This window comes from Rhinoraja longicauda, chromosome 25 (assembly GCF_053455715.1).
Source record: "Rhinoraja longicauda isolate Sanriku21f chromosome 25, sRhiLon1.1, whole genome shotgun sequence".
NCBI classification, from domain to species: domain Eukaryota; kingdom Metazoa; phylum Chordata; class Chondrichthyes; order Rajiformes; family Arhynchobatidae; genus Rhinoraja; species Rhinoraja longicauda.
Window position 1 is genome coordinate 21541056 of NC_135977.1, and position 21269 is coordinate 21562324.

At 39.7% G+C, this 21269-nt stretch overlaps 1 protein-coding gene across 2 annotated transcripts; it reads left to right on the top strand.

Moving 5' to 3' along the window:
- The first annotated feature begins 104 nt into the window (after positions 1-104).
- anapc7 (anaphase promoting complex subunit 7) lies at positions 105-19581 on the top strand. Of its 2 annotated transcripts, none has more exons than XM_078421603.1 (11): positions 105-429; positions 4426-4612; positions 7021-7140; positions 7597-7708; positions 8849-9002; positions 9316-9458; positions 10704-10821; positions 11970-12166; positions 14706-14930; positions 17359-17509; positions 18290-18427. In XM_078421603.1, exons 1-11 carry the CDS (start codon positions 329-331, stop codon positions 18297-18299), a joined length of 1518 nt encoding a protein of 505 aa, XP_078277729.1. In that variant the 5' UTR covers positions 105-328; the 3' UTR covers positions 18300-18427. The 2 variants fall into 2 exon arrangements, with proteins under 2 accessions (XP_078277729.1, XP_078277728.1); XM_078421602.1 differs by having other exon boundaries at positions 110-429; positions 18285-19581.
- Positions 19582-21269: the final 1688 nt, after the last annotated feature.

Here is a 21269-nt window from a genome sequence, read left to right on the forward strand (position 1 = left end):
GCTGCACATGCGCAGTCCGCCCGGCAACAGGAGCGCGGTGCATGCGCAGTCCGCCCGGCAACAGGAGCGCGGTGCATGCGCAGTCCGCCCGCGCTGCGCCGCGACCTTAACCTGTACACCGCGCTTTCAAATCATTATAAATATTTCGATGCATGACAACCGCTGCCATGAGATGTAATTTGTCTTTCAATCTGCAAATCTCGCTCAGTTTTTTTTTTCAGGCATATTTAGTGAGTGCATCTACCGGGCGCGGACCGGGCAGCTGGGGGCTGGCGGAAGGTCCTCGGCGCCATTTTTGAGACCGCTCGCGTTCGGCTCCGGCAACAAGATGAACGTCATCGACCATGTCCGTGACATGGTGGCCGCCGGCCTCTACTCCAACGTCAGGCTGCTCAGCAGCTTGTTACTCACCATGAGCGACAACAACCCGTGAGTGATAACCGGCCCATTCCAGCCCCATCCCACTTGTCTGGATGCACCCAACTTTCCCCGGGCTGTCCTGCAACTCTGTCTGTGCTCAGTGTGTCAAATCTGTCCCGTGAAGCAGAAATATAACGTTTTCTCAGAGTTAAGTTGTCCTTTGGATTAGTTTGTGTCTATCTTCGGTTTAAACCGGCATCTGCAGTTCCTTCTTACAAACTTTGCATTTGTTTTAGCTTAATTGTTGTCACTTGTACTGAGGTGCAGTGAAAAGCTTTGTTTTGCATGCTATCCAAACAGATCAGATCATACTATACGTGAATAGCCAAGTACAAAAGGTATAGCAAAAAGGGAAATATACAGAGTACAGAGTATGGTTCTCAGCATTGTCGTGTAACAATTCCAAAGACAACGTCAAAAATGTTTAATTGTCTATGTACTAATAACACAACAATTAAATTCTTTCTTGCTGCCACTTCACCGACCTCTAAACAATGTCTGTAATGAGGTACTGTTTACTGATACACTCGCAACATACCTGACTACTCTGCAACATGACTCTGATTCCCTCGGGTAGAGAAATCAACAACTGGAGAACATTTGTTTAAGGTGAGAGTGGAAAGATTTAACAGGAGTCTGAGGGGCAACTTTTTCCACTCAGAAGGTAGTGGGATATGGAACAAGCTGCTTGGTAGTTAAGCCAGGCACTGTAACAACATTTAGTTGACGTTTGGACAGGTATATGGATAATAAAGGTTTAAGGGAGAGATGGGTAAATTGGACTATGTAGATGGGATAGATGCAAAATGCTGGAGTAACACAGTGGGACAGGCAGCATTCTGAAGAAGGGTCTTTACCTGAAAAGTCACCCATTCCTTCTCTCCAGAGATGCTGCCTGACCTGCTGAGTTACTCCAACATTTTGTGTCTATATCTTTGGTGTAAACCAGCATCTACAGTTCCTTCCTACACATAGATGGGCCATGTTGGTTGGCATAGACAAGTTAGGCAGAAGGGCCTATTTCAGTGCTCTATGAATCTGATGTAGTGTCAACATTATCTGGATAAAGAAAAATAACTGCAAATGTTTTGTGCAAAATATTAAGAAGCGTATGTAAAGGAAAAAATCATCAAACTCTGAGAAATGGGATGATCTAAATTAATTATAATTTTCTTCCTTATGGTCACAGCAAAACAATATACTCCCAGGGTCTTTATGTTGAGCACTTATAGCAGAGATCTTCCTGCCTCTTTTACTTTGGCTGACCAAGTGCAGTGATCACTGTTCATTCGCTGCTGAATCTGTTTTCAATGGTATCCTCACATTTAATTTATTGATGGTTTTATTGGTTTTCCTCCTCAGCGGTGGTATTCATTGTGGGAACTAAATGACAATTTATGGTCTTGCAGCAGATCAGAAGCTTTAGAGGCAGCTCATGGAATTAGAGATAGAGCACCTCTAGGATGAAATTATAGTGAAATATGAGATGCTGTTCCTCCAATTTGCGGTGGGCCTCACTATGACAACGGAGGAAGCCCATGACAGAAAGGTCAGACTGGGAGTGGGAGAGGGAGCTGAAATGCTGAGCCACCAGGAGATCAGGTTGGTTAAGGCGGATTAAGTCCGGACTAAGGCGGACTAACGCTCCAAAACGTTGTGCAGTGTCCCTGCTGACTCCTGGCAACCTCTGGCCCATGACCACTCAATGGAGAAGCAGCATTCGCAATGGAATTGAGAAAGCCGTGCATTAGGAGCACACAAAGGCTTCACATGGTGGGGGTACTTCATTAATTATCTGGTCACCCCTCCGATCAACCCCATATGTGCAAGAGTCTGCTGTTCTCCCATTAGCCCCCCTCAAAATCATAAAAGCCGAATGGAAGCAAATCATCCTCCGCTCCAAAGGACTTCTTCAGAATAAGGAGGAGAAGCAACTACTGTAAATGCATTACTCTTTAAACCCTATCTAACAATCCAATTATTTTTGTATATAAAAATGTTTAATACTTTGAAATGCCATTATCTTCAGGATAGAACAGTACAATACATGAACAGGCCTTTCAACACACAATGTCTGTGCCGAACATGATGCTAAGACCATCTCATTGACCTGCGCATAATCTACATCCCTCCATTTCTTGCCTATCCATATGTCTGTGCAAAAGCCTCCTAAATGCCACTGTCATATCTGCCTCAACTACCAACCCTGACTGCACGAGCCACCCTCTGTGTTTAAAAAAAAAGTTGCCCCACTCATCTCCTTTAAACTTTGCCCCTTTGACAGGGATTTGACCATTGCAAGCAGTGGCTAACCCTGAACAGGATCCGCACCCTCCATGCAAGAACAGCCCATCACCTGCACAAATGGGGGGATGACAGACAGCCCTGCTTGCGAGTGCGGATATCCAGACCAGACCATCCCACACATCGTGAATGACTGCTCACTAAGGCTTTTCCCTGGTGACATCAAGGCCATCCACCCAGCAACTGATGCTGCCCTGGCCTGGATGACTACCCTTGACCTAAACTTTAGGCTGTGCACACCATATGCAAGTAGTAGTAGCCCCTTTGACAAAAGATATTTTACATAATATATTCCCCTTTTGAGTAGATACATTTTAATTTTCAAAATGTGTCTTGAACTTTCCATACCCCCAAAACGCTGCTTTTGTCTGTATTCGCCAATGCCTGCCACATGTGGGTTCAGTAACATCCTGTATGGCACACGATGCTCGTACAGACAAAAGCAGTGTCATTTGCCTGTCCAAAATGCTCTGCAATGTTTTGCTTAGGACTAAATCACTAACATTTTAACATCAGCAGATTAAAAACCTTCTAAGCCATTAATGAAAATGTTAAACGGCAGTGATCCCAGAATTTTCTGTAACTCCACTCATAATTAAAAGTGAGTTTAGCTTAGTTCTGTTAATTAATAGCCACCTGCTTGAAGTATTAAAAATAGTTAATTATTTAGCATAATATGTCCTGTCATCCCATATAATTCTTTCCATTAGCTTTATCGGAACACTTATTGGAAATCAAGATATGCAGGACTCTCGTCAGTCTGGTCTTCAGAAAGAGCACAACCAGGTTAGTGAAGCAGGCCCCCTGTGTTCTGATGCCATGGTGAGAGATCCCTGATAGTAACCAAATACTATCATAAAGTGGACACAAAATTACACCCTGTAACCTCGTGCTAGTAGTTTGCTGCAGCTTGCCTATAACGTACTAGTCATGGACCTACACTTTCCAATTTTAGACTTCATTCCCTAAAGTAATAGAAGCTGGAAACTCCTCCCATTCATAAAAAGCATCTGATCTTCCACATGAGCTGCTTCCATGCTTTGATTTCAATAGTATTTTGGGGTTTTAAAAAACAGAATTGGTGGAGCAGCACTCGATGCTTTTAAATTCATTAACCTTTGCTATGATGTTTTCTGGGATCCTTTCTACTGAAGCAGTATTTAACTACATATCCATGCTGCACTGCACAGTTCTGCTTTTGTAACATGATCAGTTTTCACTTCTGTTGCTCAATAAAATGGATAGGAAAGGTTTAGACTGATATAGCCAAAGGTAGGCAAATAGGACTAGCTTAGATGAGACATCTTGGTCAGCATGGACAAACTGGGCTGAAGGGCCTGTTTTTAAACTGAATTACTATGTGACTCTATTACTCTATACAGCACATTTTGCAGTTAATAGTTAGTTGTCTTTTTTTTCATTTATCTGTCCTTTGGACTTCTCACAATTGTGTGTGCGAAAATGTTGAAGTAGAAGTTAGGCTAATGTTTGCAAAAATTGTGCCTCATTCTAATCTTACCTGAAATGAAAAGATGACATTGGGATTGAGAAACTAATTTGGTTATCTGGAACAATGTGATTGTTAGCAGTTGTGATCTTGGTGAGCAGCTACTTCATACCACATCAGAAATGTCAATCGGATAAAGGTTGGAGAAGGCGTAACCGATACATTAATTCTCCGTGTTTGCGTTTTGCTTTTAGAGAATTCTTCTCTCCCGTGCAGAAGTACCAGCTCCTCGTCTACCATGCCGATTCTCTCTTTCATGATAAGGAATATCGTAACGCTGAATCTAAATACAAAATCGCCTTGCAGCAGAAGAAGGCGCTGACTAAAACTACAAAAGTGAGACCAGCTGGTGGAAGCGCCCCATCAACACCACAAACACAGGTAGTGTGTAAAGAAGAAGAATTTTTAAAGATTTTATTTAGTATGATTTCTTTTTTTTAAGTACTCTGGGCAAATTTAGTTGGAGATACAGCACAGAGACATGCCCTTCAGCCTACCGATTCCACGCCAACCTTTGATCACCTGTTCACACTAAATGTTCTCATCCACTCCATACACACGCCAATTAACCTACAAACCCACATGTCTGGGATGTGGGTGGAAACGGAGCACCCAGAAGAAACCCACATGGTCACAGTGCATACATGCAAACGCCACACAGCACCTGACGTGGAGATTAAACCCGGGTCTCTAGCACTGTGAGCCAGCAGCTCTACCAGCTGCGTGACTGTGCCGCCCTTTTAGAAATATTAAGAAAGGTAAAGGGAGGTCCCATTAGCAGAAAGATAATCCATGAAAATTGCTGATTACTATTTGAAACAGCTTTTCAATTTGTTGAATACCAATGAATGATATAAAACAATTTCAGCTAAAATTGTGTTTTTAAGCAATGGTGCTTCCTTTTAATGGCAACAAAATGCCCTGTTTTGGAACAGACTAATTACATTCCTCTAACAACTGTCTAGTTAGTTGTGGTATGTGGCAGGTACTGTTTCAAACCCTGTGATTGGAGTTCATCTTACGAGCATTTTTGTAAGTTTACTTTCAAAAGAGCTATTGTTTGACACTCTGATTCTTGGTCAACAAACAGTTGAGAAAACAATCTTTCATGACCAATGTTACATTGGTAAATAGAGTATCATTGCACACGTGTCAATAGAGGTGATTCTTGTCATTTTCAATGACCACCCACGGTGAAACAGAGGGTGTTCTTAAGAGACATTGGTGACCGATTATTGCGGGATTTAGATGAAAACTGTTTATTTCCCTTTGACCTTTTCGACAAAACCGCTTTCTTAACTGCTTGTCAATTTCCAAAGTAACTTTTAAATGGTTTTCTAATGCCTGATAGAAATCATGTCATCATCAATTTGTGTTATGAAAACACACATTGGGGCTGAACTATCTGCATTGAGGAAGTGGTTAACAGGGCATTTAATAATTCAACAGCAGGCAGGGCGACTTGCAGATTGAGTTGATGTTGGTGGTGTAAGAAAGGTTTGTGCCTTGGACTGGACTTCACAACACTGCAATTTCCTGCGGGTTTGAGCAGACCTATTGCCAAACCAAGCTGTGATCATCATGATGGGATGTTTTCTACAATACATCTGTAAAAGTGGTTAACAGTCATTCGAGACATACCTACCTTCTGAGCAGACAGATGGGATCAGTGTAGTTTAGTATCATGGTCAGCACAGACATTGTGGGCGGAAATTCCTTTTCTTGCGCTGTTCTGTTAACTTTGTTTCCTAGCACTTCTGAAAAATTATTTAATTCCTCTTATGGGAAGACAGAACCAAAGTATTTGTTTAATCGCCTTCCAAATTTTGTTCCTCGTTATACATCTTCCTATTTTTGACAATGAAGTACATTTATCTTCACTAATCTTTTTCCTTCTTTATACTTGCAAAAACCTTTACAAGCCATTTTTATTTTCCTTATAAACCTGCTCTCTTGGTGGCCCTGGTGGCCATTGAAATTGACGATAATGGCTTATGCATTGCACTTGTGCAATGATACTGTTAAACAATTGTTTAGTATGATACTCTACTAAACTATTGTTAGCAGTAACAAAAATAAAGTTGTTATTAGAAAGACCTTAATTTTTGAAAATCCTGAAGGAAAAATATTATTGCCCCAGCTCCCTTTCCCCCTTGAATCAATTCTTTATAATGCTATTTTGTCTAACACAGTTTCTTAAGATTGCAACCATCGTGTTTTAGCAGAAATGCCTGTATAGATTAAATTGTGCTGGCACTAAAAGGAGAAGCTTTTATTTGTTAAACTGCATTTACAAACTTGGAGTCATGGTGTTGTGTTGGTAGCTAACTAAGGCTTATAAAATAGGCTTGATGCTCTGTTCAGTGCACTAGAAATCCAACATGTTGGACACTCAAAATTTCTCTTGTCCAATTTTAACTGTTCTTTTGAATGATAGGTGCAGTTTGATGTATATAAAAATGGAAATCCATGGCAACGATGTTTTATAATTGTACAATTGCAAAGTGGTCAGCAATATGAGTAAGTGCAGGCACAACATGTCAATAATGCCTCCTGCATTTTGTGTGTTTGTTGATCTGAAAATGTATTGGATGCAACTGCAATTTTCACAAAACTTTCCACCTTATTCAGAAAATAATTAGAGACAATATATCCTTCACAGTGAGGAATAGAGGGCTTTTCTACAGCACCGTGTATTCAGATCTATACAGTAATTGTTATAGCTGAAGATCATATAAATTCTAGAAGAAAGAAATGAATTGTGTATAACATCTTTACTTGTATTCTAGTGTCTGCCATCGGAGATCGAAGTTAAATATAAAATGGCTGAATGTTATACAATGCTCCGTCAGGAAAGGGATGCAGTTGCAATACTGGACACTATTCCCACCAGGCAGCGCACTCCAAAGGTTAACATTGATTATTCATTTTATATTAAAGTTTGTGCAATTTGAGTAAAATGTTACAAACAGAATTTCTCCCACATTTACAGCTTATTTTTAACTACCTTAAGATATCCTATTTTTAAAACACAATAGAAGTATTTTCTTTGTATAATATTGTATTAAAATACTTTGTTTAGCTTTCTGTAATTTGGAACTACAGTTACGTTGCTAATGAACAGTTTAAAAAAAATGATTTTGCACCTATATTTTTGATTTTTAAATTTTTTTATTACATTGAAGCCTGAAGCTAGGTTGATTTGACTTCCTATTTCATTCTTAACATGGTTTAGTTGTTGACTTATTGTGTATTAGATTTTTAGAATATTGGTACTTCCATGCAATTTTTGCATGGCTTTATCTGGAATTATTCCAGATAACAAATTATATTTATTATCAACTTATTTTTTCTCTATGTAACAGATTAACATGATGTTGGCCAATCTGTATAAGAAGGCAGGGCAGGAAAGATCAGCTGTAACCAGCTATAAGGAAGTTCTACGACAGTGTCCCTTGGCTATGGATGCGATATTAGGTAGGGTTTTTTAATATGGGCTATAATTGTTTATTTGTACAATTGACAAGCTGTGGAGAAATGGAACTGGAAACCAGCAGGTGGTGATTAGGAAGACAACTGGATTGCATCTCTGGAAAACATGGATCCATATTCTTCAGAGATGCTACCTGACCTGAGTTATTCCAGCACTTTGTTTCTATCCTAAAGATTATGTTTGATTGTACTAGTACCTTATTTAGTGCCTAGGATGTGTTTCCAGGGTAGCTATCGGAAGCAGTGCTGAAAGCACTGATCATAACAGCTTTTGTTTAGAGAGAGAAACACACACATTACAGATGGTGCTGCTGTGCTGGGAACCTGATACAAACAACCCGGCTCTTTGTTAATGCACATTGGTTTGCCTGGTCTGCAGCACATATCCTGCAATAACCTGCTTTAGTATGACAAGACTGAGTTTGAGGGCTGGTGTTGGGCAAGAGGTGTGCTTGCTCATTGCTGAATTGGGAGAAGCACCTTGATCAGCGCTCTCTTTTCCAGTAGAGCTACACTAAAGAAATTCATCCATGGAAATATTTCCATGGGTAAAATAATTCTCCTAATGGGGCTACTTTAATCATAAAAATACGGTATTGAGATTGGTAAATACTGGGTCATCTTAAGATTGCTGTTCAAATATCCTTTTTTTAAACATATTTACAAATGATTCAAAATGTTCGATCCTGACCTTGGGTGCTGTCTGTGTGGAGTTTGCACATTCTCCCTGTGACCATCATCATCATCATATATATACAGCCGGAAACAGGCCTTTTTCGGCCCACCAAGTCCGTGCCGCCCAGCGATCCCCGTACATTAACACTATCCTACACCCACTAGGGACAATTTTTACATTTACCCAGCCAATTAACCTACATACCTGTACGTCTTTGGAAACCATGTGGGTTTCCTCTGGGTTCTCTGGTTTCCTCCCCATCCCCAAAACACAGATTTGTAGGTTAAGTGGCTGCTAGTGTGTAGAGAGTGGATGAAAAAGTGAGATAACATGGAACTTGTGTAAACGGGTGATCATTGATTGGCATAAGCTGGTGGCCCAAAGGTCCTGTTTCCATGTTGTATCTCTAAAGTAAACTAATAAATTCTCTTTCCTGTCCTTTTCTCCAGGTCTGCTCTCTCTGTCGGTGAAGGGTGCGGAGGTAGCATCTCTAACTATGAATGTGATTCAGAGTATTCCGAATCTGGACTGGTTGTCTGTTTGGATCAAGGCGTATGCTTTTGTTCACACTGGTGATAATACCAGGGCAATCAATGCTATCTGGTGAGGAGACTGAACTTCATGGTCCACGAATATGTATTAAAACGTTGTGCTGCTCATCAGTATTTATTGTATCTCTACTTAAAGGGGCATTCCTTTTCTGGAAGCGTACTTTAATTTATTAGTTTTAAGAACAAAATGGGGCCTGTTGGACGCTGCCATGGTTTAATCTGCCTGCACTTTTATATGAAGTGGGCATCATCCCCATGAGGTCATTTCTGGAAAGGATATTAGCAAGACTTTTCTGTAAAAGGTGTCGTTTTCTAATCCCTGCACAACAATTAAGAGCATACTTCTACAATCATTTTATTCACAGTTCGTTGGAGAAGAAATCATTATTGCGGGATAACGTGGATTTAATGGGAAGCCTTGCAGACTTGTATTTCCGAGTGGGTGACAGCAAAAATGCCATCCTTAAGTTTGAGCAAGCTCAGATGCTGGATCCATATATCATTAAGGGTAAGTAACACTGAAATAGATACAAATATATTTGGAATTTCCAGTTGAGTAATCACTAGCTTTTCACTGTACAATTATAGTTCTAAATTTTGCTTTAAAAAGGATGCCTAAATGTTTGAAGACTTGATGAGAGTTAAATGAGTATTTAACCGTATATTTAAAGACCTTTGCATTTACATAGTGACTTTTACTTGCCCATTATTATAATTTGGGAAAACTCACACAATATTTACACTACGATCTCCCTCGAGCAGCAATTTGAGGTCATCCTTTTTTTAGACATATTGTTCGAGGGATAAATATTGGCCAGAATGCCAGGGTCAAAACGCAGGCTCTTTGAATGTGCCATAAGATCTATTACATCCACCACAAAGCAGTTAGAATCATGGATGAGTAACTCATTCTGAAGACTGTATCTCTTGCTGCACATCACTTATTTTATATTGGAAAACAGATTAGTTTAGAATTTGTTGTGAGCTTAGTTTCTGACATGGTACTTGAACTTGTAATGTTCTGTTTCAGAAGAAAGATGGATTTCATACATTTTTAAGCAGAAATGATGTTTGGATGGCCACTGGACATTTATAGTAATAGTCATACAGTATGAAACAAGCTCCTCAGCCTAATTCATCCATGCTGACCAAGATGCCCCATCTAAGCTAGTCCCATCTGCTTGCATTTGGCCCATATCCTTCCAAACCTTTCTTATCCATATACCTGTTCAAATGTCTTTTAAATGTTGCATTAAATGTACCTGCCTCAACTACTACTTTTGGCAGCTCGTTCCATATACCCATTGCCCTCTGCAAAAAAGTTGCCCACAGGTTTCCTATTAATCTTTCCCCTCACCTTAAATCTATTTCCCTTGTGATTTTATACACTTCTATAAGATCATCCCTCTACCTCCTGCGCTCTAAGGAATAAAGTCCTATCCTGCTCATCCTCTCCCTATAGCTTGGGCATAAAGGGTTATTCCCTTTATTATGCATCTTTACACTGTGAATGGCCCGATTGTAATCATGTAGTCCTTCCGCTGACTGGTTCGCATGCATCAAAAGCTTTTCACTCTACCTTGGTACACGTGACAATAAACTAGACTAAGTTCTGACAACATCCTTCTAAAATCTTTTCTGCATTCTTTCCAGCTTAACATAACATTTTGAAATGTGAAATATAGTGCTGAACAAGCATGCTGTGTATCATAAACTATCTAATAGAAGCTATCAAATATTTACTCCACTTTAGGAATGGATGTCTATGGGTATCTTCTAGCAGGTGAGGGTCGACTAGAGGACGTTGAAAATTTAGGTGGACGTTTATTCAATATATCTGATCAGCATGCAGAACCGTGGGTTGTCTCGGGGTAGGTACAAAGTCTTAAATTATTGTTGCAAAATGAAACAAAGCATTCTTTTCTGGTTAATAGAAACCATGATTAATACTACAGAGTGTAATTTTTCTTCAGGTAATTTGATCTTCATTGCTCGAGAGCATTACTAGAGAGATTTTCATGTGCTTTGCTTATACAGTTGTAGAGATAATTGAAGAGCAGGTATCAGATTTTCCATTTTCTAGCAGATCTTGGGCAGGGTCTCAATTCATCTTGATCTATGTGTTAGACCTGAGCTGCACAAGACCACATTGCACTTGCCTAACCCCAATTCTTGCTCCATGTAAGGTTTTGGCAAATAACAGCTTTCTTCTTCCCTCTCCTCTCGCTCCTCACTTCAAACTTTCTGATGCCAAGTAAGTTGACAGCAATGGGGCATGGAAGCAGGCCTGTTGACTGACCATGTCCATGCTGACCATCACTACCTACACTGATCCCATTTACCAGTACTCATCAGTACCAGTCACCAGTTTGATGATCCTGACACCACAGCTTTCTTGGTTACACAAGTTCAAATTCTAACAAACTTTCAAGGGAAGAAATTCTTTCCGTCTTAAATGGGTGTTAATGGGCGTTCACCAATGTGAACAAAACGCCTTGATCCAAACGGATAACCAGTCCAGATTTGGGAAACTCTGAATCACATTCATAGTTATCTCAGCCCCTCGGCAGCCTCAGTGGCCGCTCCGGTAGTTATCGACTCCCCTCAAAGGCCCTGACCTCTATTAATCTGGCAAAAAGGATAATCTAAAAAGCCTCTGGAACCAATGGTGCTGGAAAATCAGTGGTAGGCCTGCAGCTGCTAGTTTTTTTGTTGACTAAAAGAAAGATTGGAAAATAACTCATGAAGAGGATATAAGGAAACCACAAAGGTTGGGTGAGTGTGCAAATATCTGGCAAATGGACTGCAATGCGGGAAATTGTGAAATTATCCATTTTGACAGGAGTGGCATACGTTCTCTTAATTTGTACAATCTAATCAAGCATCCGCACTGTAACTGGCGGGAAGTATCAAGCATCTCTTGATTTCCTACTTTAACTGTAAGAATAGTTTACCACAGTCACTGAAGTAATGGTGGTAATGTTACCTCTGACTTTGCTCTGCCTTACTGTCTGTGCAGTTATCAGTGTTTGTACAGCAAACGATATTCACGTGCACTTTATCTGGGAGCAAAAGCAATTCAATTGAATAGCAACAGTGTGCAAGCCTTGCTGTTAAAAGGTGCTGCTCTGCGAGCCTTGGGAAGAATCCAGGAAGCTATTATACACTTCAGAGAAGCCATGCGTCTCTCCCCCTGCAGAATGGATTGCTATGAAGGCAAGTTATTTTAGTTTAGTTTATTGTCACATGTACAGTGAAATGCTTTTGTTGCGTGCTAACCAGCTAGTGGAAAGACTATACGTGATTACAATCAAGCCATCCGCAGTACATGGATACATGATAAAGGGTATTAACTTATTCTTCACATATTCTTGCGTCTGTATAGTTGCTCTGAATTCTAGCCAGGGAAATTATGTTTTTTTAAAACCCCATAAGTAGTGAAAAGTAGAACAGCTCAGAATTATTTTGATCTGTTGGCTTCTGCTACATTAAAGTTGCAGCTTTTCAGTTAGTTTTTCAATTCAGTGGCCTTGGATATTTGAAACGTTGCCACCAGTCATAGACAATAGACAATAGGTGCAGGAGGAGGCCATTCGGCCCTTCAAGCCAGCACCGCCATTCAATGTGATCATGGCTGATCATTCTCAATCAGCACCCCGTTCCTGCCTTCTCCCCATACCCCCTGACTCCGCTATCCTTAAGAGCTCTATCCAGCTCTCTCTTGAATGCATTCAGAGAATTGGCCTCTACTGCCTTCTGAGGCAGAGAATTCCACAGATTCACAACTCTATGACTGAAAAAGTTTTTTCTCATCTCGCCTTATTCTTAAACTGTGGCCCCTTGTTCAGGACTCCCCCAACATTGGGAACATGTTTCCTGCCTCTAACGTGTCCAACCCCTTAATAATCTTATATGTTTCGATAAGATCTCCTCTCATCCTTCTAAATTCCAGAATCTGATCCTTAGTCATAGTGTCATAGAGCATAGAAACAGGCCCCTTGGCCAACTTGACCACGCCAACCAGATGCCCCAGTCACACTAGTCCCACCTACCCATATTTGGCTCATATCCCTCTAAACCTTTCCTATCCACGTGTTTGTTTTAAATTTCCGGCACTCCATGGTGCTTTAGAGACATGGAAAGGATGTCATTAGCAGGCCAGGGATGTATTGTCATTTCATTATCACATGACCTCTGTTGGTTCAGAAAACCGGTGCTGGAAAAATCTGTGTTCAACCTGTATATATAGAGATATATACATGTCTTTTAAATAAAAAAATAAATTTAACTTGTAGGCATTACAAAGCAAAAACAACTAAGTGTATTGCTAATAATAACAAACTTATCATTATAAGGGAAGGTTGGATAGATTGCTGAAACCACTTTGGTTGTGCTACCACTTCTGCCCCCAATCCCAAATTTGTTATTTTCCTTCCTTTTTATACTTTCTTTCACTGTTTAACTCGTTCCCTCGGTGTGACTTCTTCAGCCAAATGCGTTTTGTTCTTTAACCTTTACAAAATACGTTCTCAACTTCTAATCCAGAATTAATGTGACTTGTTCGTGGTGTCACTGACTTGGTATTTTCTACCTCAATTCAGATATTCTGAATACGCATAGATCTTCCTTTCAACTTATTGTCCTAATTTTTTTAAATGTCTCGTCCCAATTTAAATCATTAACTTTAAAAGCAAAGTTTAAAATGTCGTGGATGAAACTAAAACAGCAAATGCTTAAATTTAACATATCGGACAGCAACTGTACAGAGCGAGAGACAGTTAATCTTTTGGATTAATATCCTTTTAGCAGAGCTGGGAAATGTTAGAAATTTAAATAGTTATAAGACATAGATGGGGAAGGAGGAAACAAAAAGGAAAGTTGTAAGATGGAGATGAAGGGTCTCGACCTGATATGTTACCTATTCCTTTCCTCCAGAGATGCTGCCTGACCTGCTGAGTTACTCCAGCATTTGTGTCTGTCTTCAGTGTAAACCAGCATCTGCAGTTCCTCCTTGCAGGATTAGTCTTGTACTTTGACTTCTGCTATTGCCATTTAGTCTTGGACTTCATTTAATACTCTTTCGCATTATTCAGATTTGTTTGTCATATACACTGGGGTACAATGAAGTTCCGTATTCATGTAAAGCTCAGAGTAAACAGTATACATGATAATGATAAATACGTATGAGGTACGACAAGTGTAAAACAACAGAATGGTGTAAAGACTAGTTCAATCTGAAGTAGAGCAAATAAATATTAAAGAACAGTAACAGGATAACTGAATGAGGTAGTTAAAAGCAAGAGTACACAGCAGCGCCCCTGGGAAGGTTGTGAGAGACAAGTAGCCGGCTCAGGAGTCTGATAACAGTGGGGACGAAGCTTTCTTAAATCTGAATGTCCGAGTTTTCAAGCTCCTGTGTCTTCCAGGAAGTAGAAGGGAGAAAAGAAATTCCTTTTTATTGGTTAGCTTCTACTAATTTCTATTCTCGCAAATCTCTGCTTTTGTTTATTCCATCCAGCACTCTTGCTCTATGTGATTTCTCTAATTCTTCCATTTCTACTGTGGTCACTGATCAAAAATATTGTTTCTCGCTCCAAACCTGCTGACATTTTATTTGTATTTTAAAAACAGAACTGGTTTTGTCTTCAAGGCATTAACTTTGTTCCATCATAATCTTGGACTTTAATTTTGTAAGATTTTTTCCTATTTTCTCCCGAGGTCTTGGATGCAATCATTTTTTACTTTCCAACTGCAGGACTGGTTGAATGCTATTTAGCTTCAAACAGCATTCGTGAGGCAATGGTGATGGCAAATAATGTCTTCAAAACACTGGGTCCGAATGCCCAGACTTTGACTCTCTTTGCCACTGTTTGCTTGGAAGACCCAATGACACAAGAGAAGGCGAGAACACTTCTGGATAAAGCCCTGGCACAGAAATCCGATTATCTAAAAGCAGTGGTCAAGAAAGCAGAACTTCTGAGTAAGATATGTCTTTAATCCTTTTTATTTTGTCCATGCGTGTGTGTGGTATAATTTGTCATTCATTACAAGAATATATACAAGTGGTCAAATGTGAGGTAAATACCAGACAAAAAGAGATGTATGGATTTTTCAGAGACATTTAAGAGACATTTGGACAGGTACATGAATAGGAAAGGTTTAGAGGGATATGGGTCAAACACTGGTAGGTGGGAGTCGTGTAGATGGGCCGAGGGGCCTGTTTCCAAGCTGTATGATTCTGAGGTGTTTCATTATCAAAAAGGTGTACAACCGAGAGGGGAATGCAGAGATTCAATTTTACAGTTCCAAAAGCTGTTAGTTAATGGGGTATCTTGGAATTTGTATTTTTTTATCATTGCAGAGAAGGGAACTGGTGTTATAAAATTTAAGTTTTAAAAAATATTGTTTCTGCCGGCTGGCGAATCAATAATCAGATTATAGATTTGTGGCTGGTGACAGAAATTGTTGCATTTATTTTACATCTTTCAAGTCTTCGAACTGCTTTATAGCTGGAATTGCATTTGAAGTGTTGTGAATTTGTTTTGTGAGCAAATAATGTTATAAGGAATGAATAGTTAACCTGCATGTTTTGTTATAGACATGGGGCAGAAATGTTGGCAGGAATCTGGTTAAATATCCCCCACTCTTCATTGAGCATTTTGGAATAAACTTAAATCAAAAAAAATAATAATTTAAGGACACAAAGTGCTGGAGTAACTCAGCAGGTCGGACAGCATCTCTGGCGAACATGGATAGGTGACGTTTCAGGCCGCGACCCTTCTTCAGACTGATGGGGAGGAGGGTGGCAAGAAAGCTGAGAGAGGTAGTACAAAGCATGGCAGGTATTAGCTGGACCCAGGAGGGGAGGGGGTTTTGCTAGGCATATGATTTCAACATAGGTCCGAGATTAAAACAGAAAGTGTGAGACGGAAGGATTGAAGAGTTGCAAATACTGAAGTCAGAGGAAGGAATGTAGGAGGAGAGGGAAGAGATAGGTGCGAGTCCCAGTGTTAATGAAAACCATGAGCATTATTGTCTTTTATAGTATAAATTGTGTGAACGAATTGTAAGGTATGACCATGTATAATTCGCATACTTGCAAGTTTATGTATAAAAATAATTTAATAATGACTTTCTCTAACGCGTGGGGAATTGAGAACAAATGCGGTCTTCAGACAAAATTATTGCAAATGTACAAGAGAACTCATCTTTTATGTTTGTCCATTTAGTTACATTTTTGGGGGAAATTACGGCAGAAATGTTGCATGTGATTTTCATATTTATGCAAATTGTTGAATTCCCCCCCCCCCCCCAATTTCTAAACAAAATCTGCTTTGGCCATTAAGCCTTCAGTATTACAGGTGGCACAGCTGGTGGAGCTGCTGCCTCCCAGCACCAGAGATCTAGGTTCAGTCCTGTCTGGAGTTTGCAAGTTTTCACTGTTACCATGTGGGTTTCTGCCCCGTGCTACGGTTTCCTCCCACGTCCCTAAAGACATGCGAGCTTGCAGCTTTAAGTAGCCTCTAAAGTGCGTAAGGAGAGGATGTGAAAGTGGGATAACATAGAATTAGTGTGAATGGGTGATCGATGATCATCATTGACTCAGTGAGCCAAAGGGCCCGTTTCCTTGCTGTATCTTTAAAACTAACAGCTAAATGTAATGCTGTTATGTAATGGAAAAGGTCATTTGGGTCACAGGTGCATAGATATACAAATACTAATATTAAAAAAGATCCAAACTGGCTTGGTATTGTCTTAAATAATATTTATAAAACTGAATTTTCACCTATAATACCAGTATTTTGAGGGGGAATTGAGAGTGTATTGGGATATTGAGCTGGAAAGATACATCTGACATTATTGAATGGCAGAGTAGACTTGATGGGCCGAATGGCCTAATTCTGCTCCGAAAACTTTTATGTTGAGGCATGCAACTAGGAAGGGGACGGATTGAATTAACCAATGTTGGTTAAATCTATCATTGTGTTAAAATATCATTATTTTTAAATCAACTAAATATTGGTGTATTTTTTAAGTCGGGTGGAAGATTTTATGGCTTAATTTCTGGTTTGTTTAAAAAAAGAAAATCAAGTTTCTAACAATTGCCTCAGGAAGACAGCAAATTCATAAAGTGGTTGATTCTTGCTTTCAATTGATCCATCTGAGAGAGGTTAGAGCTAAAGCAAAATGCTTCTCCATAGTTAGGAAACGAAAAGTAGAGCAAATGGAGGCCTGCACCTCCTGTAGTCTGTTTGAGAACAGCACAAGCCTGAGAACTGGTGACTCACTCACCCAGTGTCGGGGAAATTAGAGGGATGGTGTGAAGAATCTGTTATAAATAATCTTTTTTACTTTGCATTTTTAACCTTTGCCAGTTTGCCAGTCATATCTTATCAACTCTCTTTTAGGTCGTGAGCAGAAGTACGAAGAAGGCATAGCTCTTCTGCGAAATGCATTGGCAAACCAGAGTGTTTGTATTCTGCATCGGATGCTTGGAGATTTTCTGGTGGCTATAAGCGATTACCAGGAAGCAATGGACCAATACAGCATTGCATTAAGGTACACAGCGTCTTGCCTGCCGACTGGTTTGTTTAATTTAGGGATACAGCATGGACCGAGTCCATGCCACCCATCGATCACCCGTTCACACTAGTTCTATGTTATCCCACTTTCTCTTCCCTACATACTAAGGGCAATTTACAGAGGCCATAGGAATAAACATTTTGTTGTTTGTAGTACCAGTGTTTAAAATAGAGGATTCATGCCCTGGTCCAAAATACCTTCAGATTATGCAATTTAGAAGAATTGCAATTGACTGTCAGTTGTGGAAAAGAGCTTTGACTCATTGCAGTAAAATAGGATTTTTCATTCATTATGTATTTGTTCTTTAATATAAGTTGAAATTGATTTGATTCTTGGTTGTTCGTTCTCCCTGTGACCGTGTGGGTTTTCTCCAGGTGCTTCAGTTTCCTCCCACGCTCCAAAGCCGTACAGGTTTATAGGTTAATTGGCTTCGGTGAAAGTTGTCCTAGTGTGTAGGATAGTGTTAGTGTGCAGGGTGATTCCTGGTTGGAGTGGACTCAGTGGGCTGAAGGGCCTGTTTCCATGCTGCATCTTTAAAGTTTAAAGTAAAGTCTAAATTGCACCTTATTTAAAATTTGTTACTTTTGTTCTTTGTTGTTCTTGACTAGATGTTTGAACTCTAATCAATGAACATATCTCTCCTTCTCCCCATACTCATATTTTGACTTAATTTCATAATGAATGGAAATGGGCCTTGATCTCCTATCCAGAAGGTATTACTTCTAGAAGTAACTCACTTTATCTTTTGCAGCTTAGATCCCAATGATCAGAAGTCTTTGGAAGGCATGCAGAAGATGGAGAAGGAAGAAAGTCAGACTGAGGCAGCACAAGAGGAGGACGTGGATGACATGGAAGGTAGTGGAGAAGAGGGAGACCTGGAGGGGAGTGACAGTGAGACTGCACAGTGGGCAGATCAAGAACAGTGGTTTGGCATGCAGTAGGAAAAGCACAGAAACTGCACAAATAACACATGGGCCTCTTCAAATGAACTTCTCATGTTTGGAATCCATGGTTCTGTTAACCAGGTACCTTGGATTTTATAATGAATTGTAATCATTGCTTCATATTACACAGGGAAATACTTTGTCAGATATCTGTTATTACTTGTTGTGTTTTGATTATAGGTGTACATCATTGTACTATTTTCTTTACAGAAATACTCTGCCCTTCCATAATGTATATTCAAGCCAGTTAACTGATACGGTGACAACAGATTGAGTTTGTGTGACTATTGTTACGTCACTTATTAAACATGTCAATTTGAGACTTAATTTTCCAAATTTATGAAATCTATACAGTGAGCCTAACGTCTTTGGTAAAGGTTTGCACGAATTAAGGCCAAGCTGAACTCCAAATGCTGAAATATTTTTCTAATTTTCTTTGCGAAAGCTTTAAAATCTAAGCAGAGTGACTGAAACATTTAAAATGCGTGAATCCTGAAGTTGGATTGTAGAACAAGTGATAGATTTCATAAAATTGTGTTTAAAAATTTACACTGACTACTGTAATTTTTTTACCTTGAAACGTCGTAATGTAGTTCTCCATTGAATATATCTATTTCCAATGGCCACATCCACCAAAATAGGATGTTCGGCTTGGACTCAGTAGGCTGAAGGCTCTGTTTCCATGCTGCATCTCTAAAGTAGTCTCAGATCCATTGCCAATTCGATCTATTACCAATTTTGCTTTGTCATTAAGACCTGGACTTGCTCCTATCTTTGGTGCTGGCGAGCTCTTAGTGCTCCTTGCAAGAACTAAATTTGTACACTGCTACATCCAATTTCACCAGACATCGTGGATCATATGACTTATTGTTTGTATTAAATCCTTTTGACAGCTGTGATGCTCTACACTGTCTCACCAGCTCGTTCTTGCAATAACTGTTTTGATAGCCGTATTGTGTATTTTGTAAAGAATAGAGGTAAAATGACATTTTGCAGTACTAATTGAAATGTATACAGTGTATACACTGTAGTTGTGAGCATCATTGTAAATGAAATGCATGTTTTTTCCTTTAAATAAAAATTAATGTCCTCTGTTAGAAACTGCTCATATTTTCTTTTTCATAAGTGAATTACATGGTACTTAAAGTAACTTTTGATTAGTATATCAGAACGGGATGATTTGTTTTAGATGTGCAATGTAGTCTGCAAGGAATTGTATTTCAAAATGTGTGTCAACTTAACTGACTCTTCTTTTGGCCAACAGCTTATTCTTCCAAATGTACCCATTTTGTGTGGCAGGTTCAGGAAGCCAATATGGAGAATCAAAAAACTGCAGATGCTGGTTAATACACAAATGGTCACAAAGTACTGGTATAACTCAGCAGGTGAGGTAGCATCTCTGGGGAACATGGTCAGGTGATGTTTCTGGTCAATATCCTTCTTCAGAACCTTCAGTCTGAAGAAGGCTCCTGACCTGGAATGTCACCCATCCATGTTCTCCAGAAATGCTGCCTGACCAGCTGAATTACTCCAGCACTTCACGTCCTTTCATGAAGCCAGTATCTGGGTCATGTTGCTTATGACCCGGTACTGACTCCATGATAATATATTACCCACACACAAAAACTACTGATTATGAAATACCCCTGCTGCAAATCAATCAGTTGCTAATTCCTGTTTTTTGCAATAACTTGTTCCTAAATTCTTTCCATATTAATTAGATCTTAAAAAATCTATAGCAAATAAACAAAGTTACACAAACACATAATTGTTGTAGTTTCAGCATCCTATTCCTTACACATTGATGTTATCCAGTATTCACTGTGTCTGGATCAAACACTTGCAGCCAGTTGCAAGCAGCCATTTTTGCCCTTGCACCCAATCTTACAAAGCTTTTACTTGCCCTCCATCTAACTGCAGTCAATCTTTGGTTTCCTTTTCAGTTTTCTTTCCTTCTGTTTGGGGAAAAAGCCCACCATCTGTTTCTTGTATTATCTGAGCTGAATTTGTGAAGACGTTGTGTCACATTTTGTAGCTTGACACGAGCTAGCTGGCTCCACCCATCCCAATGAAAACTGCTTTCACCACCCCCTTGGCAAGAAACCTACTCAAAAATAGTTCACTCCAACTGTCCTGCCACAGTCTCTTCCACTGAAGCACTGGGACATTTCTGACAATTATGCCTTTATTGACAATTATGCCTTATCAGCACATCTGATACCTGCATGTGCTGTAATTACACAGAATGCATTACAATATAACTAACCCTGGCTCCCTGTCTCATTATATTTTGTGACCTTTTGTTTCCCTTCAAATCTTATGTCTAACATTACACTGTTTCAAGGAGGTTTATTGCATTCTCCTGTTTCCACTCCAGACTTGCTGGTCATGATTTTATTTTTATCATAGGTTATAGGAGCAGAATTAGGTCATTCAGCGCATTGTCTATTCTGCCATTCAGTCATGGCTGATCTACGTTTCCCTCGCAACTTCATTCTCCAGTCTTCTCCCCATAACCCCTGACACCCCTACTAATCAAGAATCTGTCGATCTCCGCCTTTAAAAAGATCCAATGACGACCTCCATAGCCGTCTGTGGCAATGTATTCCACAGATTAACCACCCTCTGACTAAAGAAATAAAATAAATTACTCCTCGTCTCCATTCTATAGGTAGGTCCTTTTATTCTGAGACTATTGCCTCTGATCCGAGACTCTCCTACTAGTGGAAACGTCTCCACGTCCACTCTATCCAGGCCTTTCATTATTCGGTAAGTTTCAATGAGCTCCCTCC

Bases quoted from the DNA above. Each gene is read 5' to 3' on its own strand.
- anapc7 (XM_078421602.1), top strand. From the start codon at position 329: ATGAACGTCATCGACCATGTCCGTGACATGGTGGCCGCCGGCCTCTAC. The intron at 7,709-8,848 runs GTAGGGTTTTTT...CCTTTTCTCCAG, and splicing joins GGCTATGGATGCGATATTAG to GTCTGCTCTCTCTGTCGGTG. The intron at 12,167-14,705 runs GCAAGTTATTTT...TTCCAACTGCAG, and splicing joins CAGAATGGATTGCTATGAAG to GACTGGTTGAATGCTATTTA.